Below are 16,470 nucleotides of genomic sequence, written 5' to 3' on the forward strand. Positions count from 1 at the left end.
ACTGCTATCTATATGTCAACTTGGACTAAAAGTTTGCTGTTTTTTCCCTCCCAAATTTGAGTTGAGGGATAAACAACAAAACATCGACGATTTATAGTTTGTCCTTGATAAGACACAGAGCTGTCAAACGAACACACAAAAAGACCTCTTACGAACACGACAATGCCACCGCACGTTCTATTTTTTTTTCTGGGGGATGCCCTCCATTCCTTTCTGGAGGAAAAAAACCGAGATGCTTTTCGATCTGTTGATGTTTCCATGGAGACTTACTGAGAAAAAAAAGGTTTTGGTGACATGATCATAATTGCGCGTGGGGAGTCTTCCGGGTTCCGGGCCGAGTCCCCGCTAGAAATTTCCGTCTGACGTGTGCCACCATCAGCTGCGGGCTGTTGAACCAGTCATGTACACGCAATGCCCGAGCTGGCCGGACCCCCCTGTGACGTCATCGCAACAGATAGCACACAGCTCAGGTCGTGGGTGATCGCTGCTATAAAGTGCGCCACCCGTGCAGCGGAGAGTCAGTTCACTGCACCACTAGCGAACAGACCTGAGTCCCGCGTTCATACATGAAAGGCGCACCATCCAACACGTGCTTTGTTAACAGCTGTAACATTGTCATGCAGTAGGGGGGAACCCTGTTGTGATTCATAGCATCGACCCTGTCCTCTTCACATTCCAAGATCTTACCATCAGGTTTTCTTCGTGGAGCTACTATATTGAAGATGGAGGCATTTGGATCCAACACCACCTGTCCAAAGCAGGCGCTACTCAGCTACGTCAATAACAACGTGATCGGAGGGGAGGCATTATTCCGTGGTCCATTCGGACAGAGAAGGGGTGAGTTCATTCAACCGTGTCCTTCACGACCACACTGTTTTTCTCAACCTGTCAGATCGCTTGTGATTGTGTTAATATTTTACAATGGCATTTGATGTTTCCTCATAATATATATGTCACCTATCATCCCTTTGACCAGTTTTTTTTTAGGGGGGGTTGGGGGATTTTGCCTCAATGTTACAATGACCTGCAAAGAATGATCTTGAAACTGTTGTGGGAAGAATCATTTCTTTAGTTTGCCAGTTTCATAAATGTTGGCTTACCTGGATTTATGTAGAATTGGATACCGCACCCCCCACAAGAAAAAATAAATAAATAAAAATGCTTAAAGGGTTATTATTTTGATGTCAGTAACAATGCAATGAATTACCTGTATGTGTCTGCTTGACTGTCACAATAAGTCATAAAAACAATCTGGTGGTCTGACAACCCAACTCCCCTTAGAAGAATTCCATGCTTTGTCATACTTGGTCAAAAATGTAGATTTGCGATGTAGGCCTAATGGGAGCATGTTTTGAAGTAAGTCATCGGAGGTGATTAATAATTACCCCATCTTAATTTAGAAATCTTGGTCCTAGCAACTTTTCAGTCGCTATCTGATATTACCTTTTGCTCTGCGTCATGCTCCGTTAGTTTTAACCCTTATTCGACACATGAAATCAAAACACACGGTTTGTGTTGTGCATGTAGCCTACTGTAAAGAAAACCCGGTGAGTTGTCGGGTAATCCATGCCTTTCCCAATTTGGCGCGAGGTTGTGCATGTGTTTGATAAAAATTGTTCGGAAATGTCAATCAGTTCGTGAGCTGGTTTGCACGAATTTGGCCGGGGGGGCTAGGGACAGAGAAACGCGCCAAAAGACATCGGTTAAAGTGCTGCAAATCAGAATGTCATAAACGATGATTTGACCGAAGATTGTGCTGCCTGGCTGGTTATTTCTATCTTGAATTCTTGTGATGTGTTCATCAGAAAACATGCTGGTCAAACCGCTTTGAAAGTCGCACCATAATAATTGGCACAAGATTAGCAACAAAATAAGTTTTGACTTGCATCGCTGGAACAATTGTGATTTTCCTCTGCGTCTACCACAACCTGACTCATTGTTGACATTTATGTATTACCTGCGCGTTGTACTTGTAGATTCCAACGAAATTAAAACTTTGTTTGAAATTTTTCTTGTGCCCAAAATAAGCAAACACAGAGCCTTTAGATCACAATGTCTCAGACTGGCTGCCAAGGGAAATATAAATCTCTCGAGTGGGTTCCCACCAAGCTGATTGGGGGAAATGAGGGGCGTTCTTTTGCTGGTCCCTGTTGTAGGTGGGAAATGCTATTGTAAATCAAGTGTGTGATCTGTAGAAAGGACGAAAGTGTTGCCACGTGCGAATACGAACCAGCCTTGGGGAAAAACTTGCCTTCGCTCTCAGTGACCGGAGGAGACTCCAGGGTGTCTTCTTCGGGTTCCCTTGCACTAAACACCGCGTCCTGTTAGGTCTCACCCGCTCTTGGGAGTTCAGCCGATAGCGTGACGGAACTCTCTGCTGGTCAAATCAAGCCGAACTCTTTGAAAATGAGGTGTCTTCCCTAGATAATAGGTCACGGAGTAATGTCACCCTTAAAATAAGGCTACCGGGACCCTTGCGCAATTCATCAGAAACTTGCGGTCATTTTTGACCTGTGTTTGGAGTGATGGCCGTGAATTAGAATATTACTCATCTTCCTTAGTCACGCGTACTTTTCACCAAATGGGAAAACACGCACGGCATTTCCACCACATCGCGATCCAGGCCTTTTGTTTCCAGCTGCATGATTTAATGGCCCGGAAAAGCAGATTTTTTTCTTGTTGTAACCTTCTTGAAATGACCTGAACAGCCGCCCGAAAGAGCCTTGACAATGATACTGCGTGCATAATACTCTGTAGTTGAAACTCCCATGGGTGGCGTTGTTTCTAATCGCTTTGACATGTGTATTTACAAAACATTGTATGTTGACTGGCAGTAGTGGCGAACATCCGTCAATTAAACAAACACAAAAACATCGCCCGCGCTGTTTGTATTGTCGAGTGGCATTCGCGTTCGGTCAAGGATTTTTTTTGTGTGTACAAGAATAAAACAACAGCTTACAGCTGTTGTGGCGGTCAGTATTGGTCGGTCAGTATTGGCCGGTCACTATTGGTCGGTCAGTATTTGCCGGTCTGTATTGGTCGGTCTGTACTGGTTAGTCGATTGACAGAAGGTAGAACCAATATAACAATAACCATCGCTTCTCCGGCCTTGACTTTATTTTGTAAACCAAACCCCAATACACAGAAATGCAGTGCATGTGTAAACCTTGAGCTAAAAATTGGGGACATGATGGCGAACGTCAGCCAGATGGGGGGGGGGCGCTACGCCAGTCTTAAATGTTTCTCAATATGCGATTTAGTGATTGATAAAGTAGTATGAGCAAACAACAATTGATCACGTTGTTCTTTCACATCAATCCCGTTTAAGATGTAAATCATTCTTAATTTGGTTATTTCTTTATTTTTTTTGCAGTGATATATTGCGATTACACAGCTTCTGGAAGGTAAGAACAACTTACATTCATTCCTTTTACAGTTATTACAATTAGCTTGCACTTTTGTAAGTACATTTGATTGACGTTGAAATCTGAGCTGACAAGTCTGTACATGTCCCGAGAGGAAAACCACCTCGTGAATTTGCCTTAGCTTAGGCCATCAGGCCAGGAACATTTCCCCATCCCAACTGACCGACATTAGCTGGGAGCCTATAGAGGGTAACCGTCAGTCACCCAGATTTGTTTGTACAACACAACGTTTGTGGTTACTGAATTAACTGTGGTGGATCCACTTCGCGTGGACAGTTTGACGACAGGGACCACTTTTGAAAATTCTGGTCCACAGTTGGCGCTGAATTCTTGAACCGCATGAAAAAAGAGTTTTACCGTGGCTTTCATCCGAAAAGTAGCTACTGCAAAATGGGCTCACGTTTGGAGGACGCGAAATAGGACGAGTAGATTACAAATAGGTTACTTGAAATAAGTCTAACATTAACTGGCGTTAACTTGAAGACTCTGAACGCAGTCCAGGGGAATCTAGGGTCTTGAAACAAAGCTTAAGATTGAGTGTGAAAAAGGGAAGAGAAACATGTTTTGAAGGCTGTGATGAAGCCCTGGGCGTGTCCTGTGTTGTTCCGACAGCATGCGATTGTATAAGACAAAAACCATAAAAATTGACGAGATTCGGACGTGCCGATTGTCTTCCTAAATTGGCTTAATCCTGGAAGATTAGGCAGGTCAGTGAGCTGCTGATCCGGCGAACAAGACCAGGCACATTCACACCAAAATCGTTTGGAATCTACCCACCCATTTCATTTCCCTGTCCCCGCTGCCATGTCAGTCCTCATTTCTCTGGGATTAAGGTAACATGGACCGACAACCACAGGTCTAAGGAATTGGGAAATGCCACTTTAGTTCTTTAATCCTTTACAAACCAGCCTTGTGTAATGTGGAATCGGAGCGAATGCGGTAATAACTTGGTTCTGGCTTTGTAACTGCGATCAACGTTGAGCTGCACTTTCCATACGAGTTGGTTGCGTGAAATGAGTTTGTTCCAGCTGTCATCAGCCTCCCTAACCACTCATCTCAAATTGGACGAAAGAGTGACACAGTCTTGATTCATCATGAGTTTATTATTTTCTTTCCAGCAATTGTGATTATGTGTAACTTACTGGGCTTCTATTCCTAGATCGACTGTGTCTTCAGTATTTTTCTTTTACGTTATAATTCCTTAATCCAGGACTTCCGATCGTGCAATGTGTGCTGACTTACAAGTTACCAAAAACAGCCAGGGTGCTCCGTGTTTTCGTCCATTAAAGCACGGAAACCCAGTGTTTACGGGCAGGCCGATACTTGTCTGGCATACGCCCTCCAGTTTGTCACAGAATTTGACCTGCACCCCAATTATCAGTTCCCACAAACTTTCTTGGAACTTTTTCAAAAAAGAAGGAAAGTTGATCATTACTGTACGTAATATAATATTATAGATGATGTAATATTATACTCCACATCGGTACACCTATTTCTGTCGACGTCACTCCCATTTCCGTCATGTGTAATGTACGCAAAAAATATGCGTTACCCAGATCACAGGCCTGAGGAAGAGATGCATTATTCCATTGGCTGCAAAGCGTGGGAAACTTGTCTGGAAAATAAAAACGCTATTTTAATGCTTCTTCTGGCTTATGTGCTTTAAAAAGGAAACAGCTTGAAGTTGATCAAACTTGGATTTGATTTGTTCTTTGGTAGGCCTCTGCGGTGTATTGAGAACTACATCAGCGAGTACGTCTATTCTATGTATGCCAACACCCACACCACAACTACAGTGACATCGAAACAAACGACGCAGTTCAGGCACGAGGCCAGGTATTTACAAGTTTATTCCTCGAAATGTTGAATCTGACGCAGTCCAACTTGGCACTTATTGCCAGTTCCATTGACCCCTGCCAAAAGATTCTATTATAAATGAAGTAAAGTACCAGTAACTTCGACTAAAATCCCGTGCGACTTCTAAAAATTCAATTATGTATATGTCGTGATTTCAAATCTCGAGGAACTTATCGGGTCTCCTGTGATTGTGGTAATTAAAGTGAAGTTTCACGCTTTCCCTCCTGTGCTCAGCGCTCTAGCGCTCATAGCAAACGCGACAGTGTTGATCGTGGATGGTAAGATGTTGGATGTTTTTTGCCGATTCACACGATAGATTGTAAGTTTTTATGTCCGTTTGCCTCAGAAGACAGGACACCTGCGGTTTGACCCTCAGGTTACGAGTGACCTTGTTCAGTTATCTGGGACACTTGTCCTTAACTCCCGCCTTGACAATGAAGGAAAACCGCACTGACTTGCAGTAGCTAGCCAAACGGACTCTTCCTTTGTGGCTAGACGGTATATCCCTTGTCACCCGGCCCGAGGTCCGCATGGAGACCACACCCGGGGAGTGAACTGCAGAACTCTCTGGGGCGGCATTGGGAACCTCCCAAGTTCAGGGACTAAAGCTCGGTCTCTTGGGACACCTCTGGGTCACCTGGGGTGCATAACAAACATGAGGGACAGGTGAACTTTACACAGGGGAAAAAGGGGGAGGGGGCTCGTGAGGAACATGACAGGAAGGGCAGGAGATTGGGGCGCGAGTGAGGGGGTGATAAGAGACGGGATAGAGGAGGGGTGTGTTGACGCGATGCACGGGTGTGAACCTGGCGAGGACCTGGTGAAAAGTACGTGCTCGGGGTTTTGCTGATCAGAAGCAAGCTTGGCCTTAATGCGACACGGCCAAGTTCCCGGGTGGGGCTCACATACTCATCTCAGTTCGTTGTCAACCTACGCAACCACAAAATAGGTCTATTGGAACAAGGGTCTTGTGTTTGTACAACCCACGTGCTTAACTTCTGTCGAGGGCTATCAACCAACGGTATTCCCAATGGGAAAAACATTCAGAAATAGGTGATTAATAAGATTGAAATAACTAGAAACAACACACCTATGCATAATACGCTCATAAAGTAAATTAATTGAAATAAACAGGTAAATTACACAAAATTATGACCAATGAAAGTCAGATAGAACGAACAAAGAATATGGTAATTAAAGCACAAAATCTTTTTGTGGAAATTCCATGCCTGAATGTATTGTCTGTGGTACAATCTGACACAAGGTGCGCTCCACAAGCACGAACGAACCTCGATGTGACCCCGTAGGTTCAAAGCAATTAACCCTAACGAGGTCACCTCACGATCACGTGGCTTACTTTCTCTTAATAGCCAGTTTTAACCGGGATAGTTTGGCCTGTCTTGTCGCAGGGAATTGATTCGTAGCTGCGTCAATGCCACCGAAGATGACGCAGTGATTTTCACTGGAAGCGGCTCTACCGGGGCCATACACAAACTGCTTAACGTGATGGAACTGCACGGAGAAAAAGCCGCAAGGACGGTGAGTTTGAAGACGCTAAACCAGAGCCCCAAACCCTTGCCAAGATCCACGAAGCGTAAGAATGCCAGCCCCTTAACTAAACAGATTTTTGTTATCGAGTTTTCAACAATGGTTTGTCAGGTGATTTCTGCGGCTGAACCACGTTACGAATGATGTCAAAGTTTATATGAGGGTGTAATTAAAGTCTGTAGTTTCTTCCATAGGGAAATTCAACATGCGGCCTATGGGGAGAAGGCAGTGAACAACAACTCACAAGGCTATAAATAATCATTGCGCACTTTCGTACTTCAGTCGGCGGTTTTTAAAAATAGTTAACAACTTTCAATTATGTCCAATTATGTGTATAACAAATCCCGGACACTTGTTCAGGTTGTTCACGCCCAATGAAGAAGGGGTCTAAATTTAGTCTCTATTCCTATCCGTTTCTCGAGGGTGATGTGTTGTTGGGCGCTGGGAACATTCATTTGATTTTCGGATTTCTGTTTTTTACTCCTACAGATGGTGCTGGTCGGTCCGTTTGAGCACCACTCCAACATACTACCATGGCGAGAGAGCGGAGCTAGGGTAGGTTCATGTTCCAGGGCATACAACCCCAACTGGGTTAGGTCACAAGCCCCCTTTACCTCAAGAGAATCCCCTTTTCCGCTGAAAACCGCACGGTGAACCACACGGGTGAAGCCATTGATTTTTTTCTCTTTCCAACAGGGCAATTCCTCTCGAAATGCCATGTGTCATAATTCCATGACTTCAATTTCCTATCGGCCGCCTTGCCACCTACGCTCTCTTGGCTTATCATCCTAGCAGTGGATACAGGGCATGTTAGCAATTAAAAAAAATCGCCTTTAAAGTGACTCAAAGACTTTGCGGTATTGTGGCAGTGAAGGGACCAACAACTCTTCAAACAAACCCTTGAAATGAACTCTTCAGAAATCTGTCAGTGAAATACCTAATAGTTTGAAGTGTGCACTGTTCTGAATATTGATGGTGATATGAGTTGTTTTCCTTCCCCTTTAAAAATCAAACTGACCTGCTCCCTCAATCAATGAGGAAGGAGAGGAACCTTTTATTTCGTCTGTCCAGCTTGACCTGCGGTGTTATCCCAATGCCTACGGGGTCAACTGGACAAATTATCGGGATTATATACAGTCATATTCCTGGAAGCATCCTGCTTAAAGGGTTTGTCGGGCTTCCGCTGGGGAAAATTTGGTCGTCTCAAAACAAGCAAGCGCCTCCCACGACCCCTTATTTGTATTATTTATTCATAATTGCTCAAGTTAAGCGGGGAGACCCTGTTTTCGTGTAAGAGGACGTGGTACAGACTTCGGCTGAAATCATTATTTTTTTTTTGTTCGGGGTAAGTTGTTTTGTTGCGACATTGATGTTAAGTGTACGGGGCTTTCTAAGCTGCTTGTTTTTTCCTTCAAGCCGTTTTTGCTTCACTTCTGGTCTAGTTCACTTCAAAAAAATGGCATAATCGACCCGCGCGACGTTGCGACGTTCTCTCGCTCGTCGCCTGCAACACGACCAGTCCTGCGTGTCTAATCAGACTTTCATAATTTTCAATAGCCGTTTGTAATGATCGTGCGTGATGTGGCACTTGAAAAAACACGTCGCCAGACAACTTGGCGGCACCCTTTTATGCCGCTTTCGGAAAGACATTTTCTTTATCAATAAGAAATCTAATTATGCCGAATGTTTCGAGAAGAGCAAAAATGGGTAGGGCGTAGGTGCATATGCAGATATTGAGGCTCAGCTGCCTTGCGCCTGACAAGTTACTATGGATACACTGAAATATGGAACTCACCAGTTTCCGCGACCCCACTTTCTTTGTTTTTTTTTCCAGGAAAACTACGGTTGAGCTGTACATAATAAATTTCCCCGATTAAGGATGGGGTTAAGTTATATGCAAGCAGATATAGTACGGTGAAGTCAAAAGGTCTTTGAGATCACGACCTTAAATTTAAAATTAAAAACTTTTAACTACATGTTGGCATATTCCCTTCAACCCAGCTTCATTCGAAATCTTATGAAATGCGTATGAACGTGTCGAAAACCTGCGAGTAGTGTGTTTTCTTTTCTAATATCTTGCTCAATGTCAATTAATTTGAAGCATTGCTGATAACCTGCCCTACACAGTTTCGCCTAACTTGATTAGGTTTTGTTACCAATGCTATCCTGTATCTTCTTTTTTAAGAAACATGACAGCCAGCAGCTATCAAGCTGGCGCGGGGCATGAGTGTGACTGAGAAAGTAAAACGAACGCTCTTCGTGCCACACATGATGTGCTTGAGTTATTTACTTCTAGCTCTCACATCTTGAAGTATATTTCCCTGTATTGCCATTTCTTGTGCACTGTTATTTGATGGTACATATGTTTTTGTCTCTATAGGTTGTGCGAATCCAGCAGACGGCAAATGGACTGGTAGACTTGGCTGATTTGGAGTCTAAGCTCCAGACATATTGCCAGAAGTACGATCTGATACTGGGATGTTTTTCAGCAGCCTCGAATGTCACGGGTATCATTACCGACACCAAGCCGGTGGCGGCGCTCTTGCATCATTACGGGGCCTTGTCGTTCTGGGACTACGCTACCGCAGGTGCAGTCATTGTGGAGAATTTGCCCAAGAAAAATTGTGTGACCATCCCTATGAATAAAAGCTGTGAATAAACATGTTCCCCTCCCCCCTGCCCCGCCCTTCTAAAAACTGAATCACTCGTTACTGGGATGTGTGTTTCGAAGCATATTTCCCAGGAAAGACTTGAGTTCAGACTTTTAATGTTGTTAGCTTTATGATTATCAGTCATTTTCCAAACTCTTTATTTGTGGTGTTTATACTTATACGGCTATGAACCCTACGAAAATTACAGAAACTTAATGAACTATTTTTGTTTCCTTATTCAGCTCCGTATTTGGACATCGATATGAATCCCGAAGATTGCCGGTGAGTTTAATGAAACAAAATTCCAGAACGTTCAAAGCCGATTTTCTTTAACATTTTTGACAAAGCCAAGTGTTTCAAGTAAATTGCCCAAGATGGAAACAAGTACCATGGAAGACGTTTCAAGTCTTGAGTAAAAGTGCATCTGGGATAAGCATTTTAAACTAATGGAAAGTTTGCTTCATTGATGTCGAAATTGACAATAATTTGATGATTTGTTTGGGTAATGTTTGTTTGCAGGCCAGATTGGGACTGTTCAAAGGATGCCGTGTTCATATCTACCCACAAGTTTGTTGGAGGCGTTGGGACACCGGGTAAGATACAAAAAGCAACCTTTAGTAGGCATCGATTATGATCAGATTTGCCAGTGATTTTGATATGGCTCAGAGTGTCCCTAGTCATGGCATTTCCTGCTTCTCTAACAGTGTTAGAGGTCTGAATAAAATGGTAAATCGTCTTTTGCTCCCCTCCAACACCGAAGGAAAAACCTTCATTATATTCGTATTTTCAGAGGTCTGTAGGTCTATATTTGTCGTTTTGTATATAAGACATCGTTAAATAAATGTCCTAATGCTCAATTTCCTTCAAACTCGCCCCCAATAGCGGCATTAATCACAAGAAGACGTTGTCTGGGAAAGTCATTGTTCATTTACCTGTCTTCATTTTGTCACCCAGGTCTTTTAATCGCCAAGAAGTGTCTGTTCGTTAACAAGGTACCACACGGCGCAGGCGGGGGTACGGTTGCATATGTAAGTCTCAAGATAACCTTGCCATGTGTTGCTTTCTTTAACTCGATCGGTTGAAACCACTGAGAAGAGAAGTATTTTGGGCAGTGCTTTTTTCTGGGCGACACACCTTGTTATCGTTTAGTCATCATCCGGTGCAACAACGTGAAAGAAACTGTCGCCAACTAGTCTGTGCTTGCTTGAGGAATGTTAAAGTGATGCAATTTGTGATTTTCAAGAGAAATGAATAAATCAAGGAATAAAGAACCGCGTTGTTTTTCGAATTATCCAGCACATGTACCACAAAGAAACTAACGTTCTTCGACATTTTGATGTTGTCCTTGGAAAACCGTATTCCCAAATTCGATTGTCTTGTAGTTTTGGTTGCTTTAGGTGCTATTAAAATTTCGATTCTGACGTCAAGACCTAAAATTAGTAAGAGTTTTACGAAGGGGATGTACTTCCTCACCATCCAGGTGTCACGTGACATGTACCACTATCTTCGCGACATTGAGGCCCGGGAGGAAGGCGGCACTCCGGCTATCGTAGAATCCATCCGCGCAGGTTTGGCCTTCCAGATTAAGCACGCTGTGGGTGTAGATCACATCGAAGAGCGGGAGGAGCAACTAGCAAGGTAAAACAGAAAGAACACATCTGATTAATTCCTTTATGTACTGCAGTGAAATGGATCGTGTAGTTCATCAGAAGATTATTTTGAAGCATTTTTCATTAAGAGAGTTTTCATTCAATCTGTCTGGGATAGGAACCTACAATCATTGTTAATAACTCTGCCCCAGAGTAAAGCCGTCTGCCTCAAACTAAACCAAGCACAACTTCGTCCGTGTTCCAACAAAATGGTTGCTACGTTGAAACCGCCTCGTTTGAATAATATTTGTGTACGTTAACAGTTAATCATATATAACTTATCCAGTTAACCGCTTGTTATTTTTGTCTAGGTACGCTTTTGAGAAGTGGCAGTCGAACGAAAATCTCTTGATTCTTGGCAACAAGGAAGTATCCCGTCTTCCCATCTTCTCCTTCATGATCAGGCATCAGGAAACTGGCAAACTCCTCCATCACAATTTTGTCTCCGTCCTCCTGAATGATCTCTTTGGCATCCAGGCTCGGGGAGGATGCGCATGCGCAGGTCCTTACGCCCACGTAAGTTGACGACACTTTGTTCCGTCGTGGGCACCATAGTTTGATCTTATCCCTTTCTGTTTTATGATTCCATTAGTGAGAAAATCAAGCAAAAATAGACCAGTCGATATTTATCAAATAGAAAGAAGTATTTTAGAAATTCTACATTCGTTTTTAGTTGAGGCGTTTTTCATGTTTGATCATGCAGGATCTTCTTGGGATTTCCGAAGACAGCGCTGTCAAGTTTTACGAACTCCTTCGTGAAGACAGGTGAGCGGTTAAACTCAGAATGTTCCAATTTTTATTGGTTACATTTGTGAATCTTCCGAATTCGTAGAAGCCAGAAAAAATGCCCAAGCGCTAAAGGCCTACATGATCTTAATCTACAAAGTCTTAAATAGAAATTCATGACAGATTTGATTTCACTCACCAGGAGAAACATGTGCAACGAGGAACCCGCAGAGGCGGTTAGGCCGGGATTTGTTCGCATCAATCTCCCCTACTTCGCCACCGAAGAGACCATCGATTACGTAACATCGGCAATTGACATGGTGGCTACTCATGGCTGGAAACTTCTTCCACAGGTATTAATCTTCAACATCATCATCACACCATTGCAACATGCAGAACATAAACCATCAGAAACCGTCATCGTTTCCATATTCCGTTCGGCGTTCACTTAGATACGTTTATAGGTGTGGGTAAAACCAATTTGGAGGTTGACCTTTACATCAAAATTTGAAAGAACGCTTTGGTAAAAGTCTCCATGTTGTAACTGCACATACATGTAACTAAGTTTGTTTCGTCGAAAGTGGCGAGATGACTTGTTTTATGTTCATTATATGAAAAAAATATCGCTCAATTTAAAGTAAAACGAAACACACATATGACTGTGTCTTTGCATTGAATGAGGAAATCTATAAACCGTCAAAATCAAAATATTACGTTCATGAGGCAAAGTACTCTTGCAACAGTACAGTGTATTGAGTATTACTACATTTTGTAATTAGCATCACATCTCGATATTTTGCCACCAACAGTACCGGTTCGACCTGAAGAGTGGTGCCTGGACCCACCGGGTCGGTGTCGGCAGGAAGGGTCCCGGACTATCCAGCCTGTATGACATCAACTACGACCATGGCTTCATGGAGATTGACTCAGACACCGAAGACCAGTGCCTGGGTCAGACCAGACTAGAACACTACCTGCAGGAGGCGCGGGTGCTATTTGATCAAGCTGTAGAGGATAACTTGGTAAGTTAGATCGACTCCTCTTCTCTCGTATCTTTCCCTCGAGTTTCCAAAGCTGCACCAACCTTGTCTCAGTGTCTTGAAAATGAGTCATACGCTGAGGACGTAACGTACTTAATGGGACCTTATATGTGAGTTCGAAACTCAATAACAACCCAAGGTGCTATTGACATTAAGAGTGGAAGCTATCATGTCCCTGTTACTCTAGCATGTATCCACACTTGATCTTGGATTCAACGTTTAATTTGAAACATAAAATTTCAATCTTTGTACCCTGACCTGGTTTGGACTTGGTTGTACCCTGGTTTATAATTTTTCTTTTGAAAATTCTGTAGGTGTTAGACGCTCTGCAAGATCCCGAAGTTCAACTCAGTGAGCCGTACCAAGACTTTCTGTGGTTTGTTCAGCCTCGTGAGGCGGCCGTCTGCCTTCATGACGCTTGGTCGCAGACGCTCCAACAAGCTCTCAAGAGTGGCTACGTTTTCGTGATCGAAGACGGCTGCTCCGAGGTGGATTCTGAGGTCGTTATCGACCGCTATGGAGATACGATGGTAACGCCATTGGACCAGGAAGATGCGGCTACCGTACCGCACGCTACGCTGGAACTGTCCCACCACGGCTACGGTGAGAGCTTTACCGCTGACTTCGAAGACGTGGCGGTGGTACCGGGAGATGAAGTTGATACGTCAGACCCATTTACTTACCACGGTGACATGGAGATGTACACGGGGACAGTGAGCTCCGCCTTCGATTTCACCAAGCCTGGGCACGGTGTGAGTTACGGAGGATTGGATGGAGAATTCGAGCCGGGTGAGAAGCCAAGATCGAGGCATCCTTCCCTCTGTCGTGCTTTCTCCAACGAAAGTGGCTACAGAAGCGACGAGGAATTTACCTATGCAGGCACGGTTTGACATTGCTAGATATAAGATTTGGTCGAAGTTACAGGGTACGTCTGAGCAGCACAATGCACATCTTCCCTTGATTGAAAGAAAACATTGCTACACGAGTCTCGCTCAAACTCTTGGACAGAGGGAAGTATACATGTAAATTAAACTCCACTGAAGCTTGGTTTAAGGGGAAACTGTTAAACTGCACATATATGTATCTCTTTATGTACAGAGGATATTAAGGCTGTAATAAATTGGAATACTTCATATTTACTTAAGATATTTCTAACTTATATTTCCCTCAGTACTTCATCAGTAAATCCGTTCTGATCCAGTGTCTTTGTGCTGTTTATATTACTGCTCTTGTACATCATTACTGAAGTATCAAAATGTCTTAAAGAAAAAAAAATTCAATTAACTTTATTTTAGGATGCTGACGCATGCTTCATAACACAGCTTAGTATTCGTTCGAAGAAAGTTTGTCAGTGTTAATTTTTGGTGATGGGGTTCTAGTGATCGGGACTTTTATTTTGGTTTTGTCACTTCTTAGCCAGTGGAATAGAATCTACAATTTTTCTTGCCACTCGAATAGAGCAACATATGATTTTATCAACTGAACTCGTTGACCAGTATCTTTCGCTGACTTTAAATTAGTTTTGAAGTTTCGTCTAATATATGTACATTGGCAATGAAATTGCTACTTTTGACGATTTAATCTTGTATTCTGTCTTATTGCATCAAATGTACAAACATGTAATTATATAAATTAAGATGAATTTATTCCAATGATTGTAATTGTAAATTGGTATTTTATATGTAACATGTATCCAGTCAAACAATGTGAATAAAACTATGCGAATATCTCTCTGTACGGTAACATTGAATGTTTTATACATTAAAAATAATAGTTGAGTATAATTCTTTGAATAATTATGTTTATTAGCTTTTGACAATAGATGCAAGCAATGAATTATTTTGGTTGATCTTAATTCTCAGCTTAAAAGAACTAAACAGTTATCTAGTTAAAAGAATAGTTATAGGTATGCATCTTCGCTTTGACATAGGATTAATTTCGAATGATGTTTTTGTTATGTAGTAATATTTACCTACAATTCCAGCAATTCCTTGAAATTTCTTGTTTGTCCGAAGTTGCCTAATGACGTTGACACTAAGCTTATCGTGTATATAATATAGCCAGAAACCACACATGTTATTACGAAAGGCTGTTGTACATAATTGTGGTGTAAGTTAACGAATATTTTGGTATCTACTACGACTGTGTAAGGCGTTTGCCCCGATTCAAAGTGAGACATTTCTAATAAAGAAGACAATGAAACCAGAACCGTGAGCATCACTCTATGTGTATCTGTCACATTCCGTTTTTCAACTATTGTCATATTTCTATTTCTAAAAATTAATTTCCATATTGGCAGTTCAGCTAAGCTTTTCACTGAGCGATTTTACAGGAGGGACGAGAAAGACTGTAAGTAGTTTTACCAATTGTTCTAGGTTTGTAAATTAATGGTATTAATGGTATTCCCATGGTATTCCCACCCGTACCGTGTAGTAATTAGTACATATGCAATTGCAAAATAGAATTTTGGTTTTACTTTTAGATTCACATACAAATTCATGTATCACGAGACATTAAGATAAGACAGTAGACAGTAAGATAATAGCTGAATAGGTACCATTTTTGTTAGCATGTCATCCAGTGCTTTTATAATCTATTTTCATTCTCCTAATTTTGCATTGGCGGTCCATTTTCACCGTTGTCTCAATTTTTCCGTTACTCTCGACTACTCAACACCCCTTTAGCTTGATGTTCCGGTCCACATGTACCACACTATTGCTGCTGCATCGTTGTAGGTCGGGGATATGACTGTGCATTACAATTTGACTCCTCCCAGCCCACAACGTTTTGGTTCACAGCCAGGGGTTCAAAATCGAGACTGTACTTCTTGTTGCAGTCGTAGTTTCGGGTAGCGACTGCAGACCCATCTCAACTTCTTATCCATGGTTCCTCGGGATTCAATCAAGGTTTCTTCCATTTTTGTAAAGATGAGCTCTATGACTGACTTAACCAACTGGACGGTCAAATGTTGAGGAAGCAAGAGCTCACAAAAAAATTTGACTTCTTTGGAAGTATGACTGGCCACAGTGCCGAGGTTGCAATTTTTATCTCGTTCCAGTAGCGACCAAAAAAAAATGTCTCTAGCAGAATGTTTGAAGGTAGCTTCGCAAAGTCTAATGGGTAACTTCCCAGCACCTCAACTGGCAAGGCATGTAGGCCTATGTTTCAAGCGCACGCCACGGTCCATCATGGTGCGAAAACGTTAACCTGCCTTTAATTAAGTTATTTTGTACAAATAAATTCTATCTAGTGAATATTCCAAGAATCAGCACCCCGAAAAAAATCGGCCCATTCCATAAATGTGCTGGAACGGGCGAAGTCACAGATTCGTTCCAATGAGCCAGTTCGGTATTTCATAACGCAAAGGCTGTTCGAGAGAACATGTTTAGTCGAAGGCACCCCGAAAAAATCGGCCAATTCCATAAATGTGCTGGAACGGGCGAAGTCACAGACTCGTTCCAATGAGCCAGTTCGGTATTTCATAACGCAAAGGCTGTTCGAGAAAACATGTTTAGTCGAAAGCGTCTTTTTTAATTACACAGCTGTCAGGGGATGCACCGTGTGCTTTCCTATG

General features: G+C 42.6%; 1 protein-coding gene across 1 annotated transcript; it reads left to right on the plus strand.

Moving 5' to 3' along the window:
• Positions 1-511: 511 nt before the first annotated feature.
• Positions 512-15,104, plus strand: LOC110989653 (uncharacterized). The gene is made up of 15 exons (XM_022254198.2): positions 512-837; positions 3,374-3,404; positions 5,145-5,261; positions 6,692-6,821; positions 7,320-7,385; positions 9,211-9,418; positions 9,724-9,763; positions 10,001-10,074; positions 10,436-10,509; positions 10,962-11,119; positions 11,442-11,646; positions 11,834-11,895; positions 12,059-12,209; positions 12,666-12,878; positions 13,211-15,104. Exons 1-15 carry the CDS (start codon positions 723-725, stop codon positions 13,784-13,786), a joined length of 2,220 nt encoding a protein of 739 aa, XP_022109890.1. The 5' UTR covers positions 512-722; the 3' UTR covers positions 13,787-15,104.
• The last annotated feature ends 1,366 nt before the right edge of the window (positions 15,105-16,470 follow it).

Source organism: Acanthaster planci, linkage group LG08 (assembly GCF_054643075.1).
Source record: "Acanthaster planci isolate LZ-2023a linkage group LG08, COTS_SCS, whole genome shotgun sequence".
Classification (NCBI taxonomy): domain Eukaryota; kingdom Metazoa; phylum Echinodermata; class Asteroidea; order Valvatida; family Acanthasteridae; genus Acanthaster; species Acanthaster planci.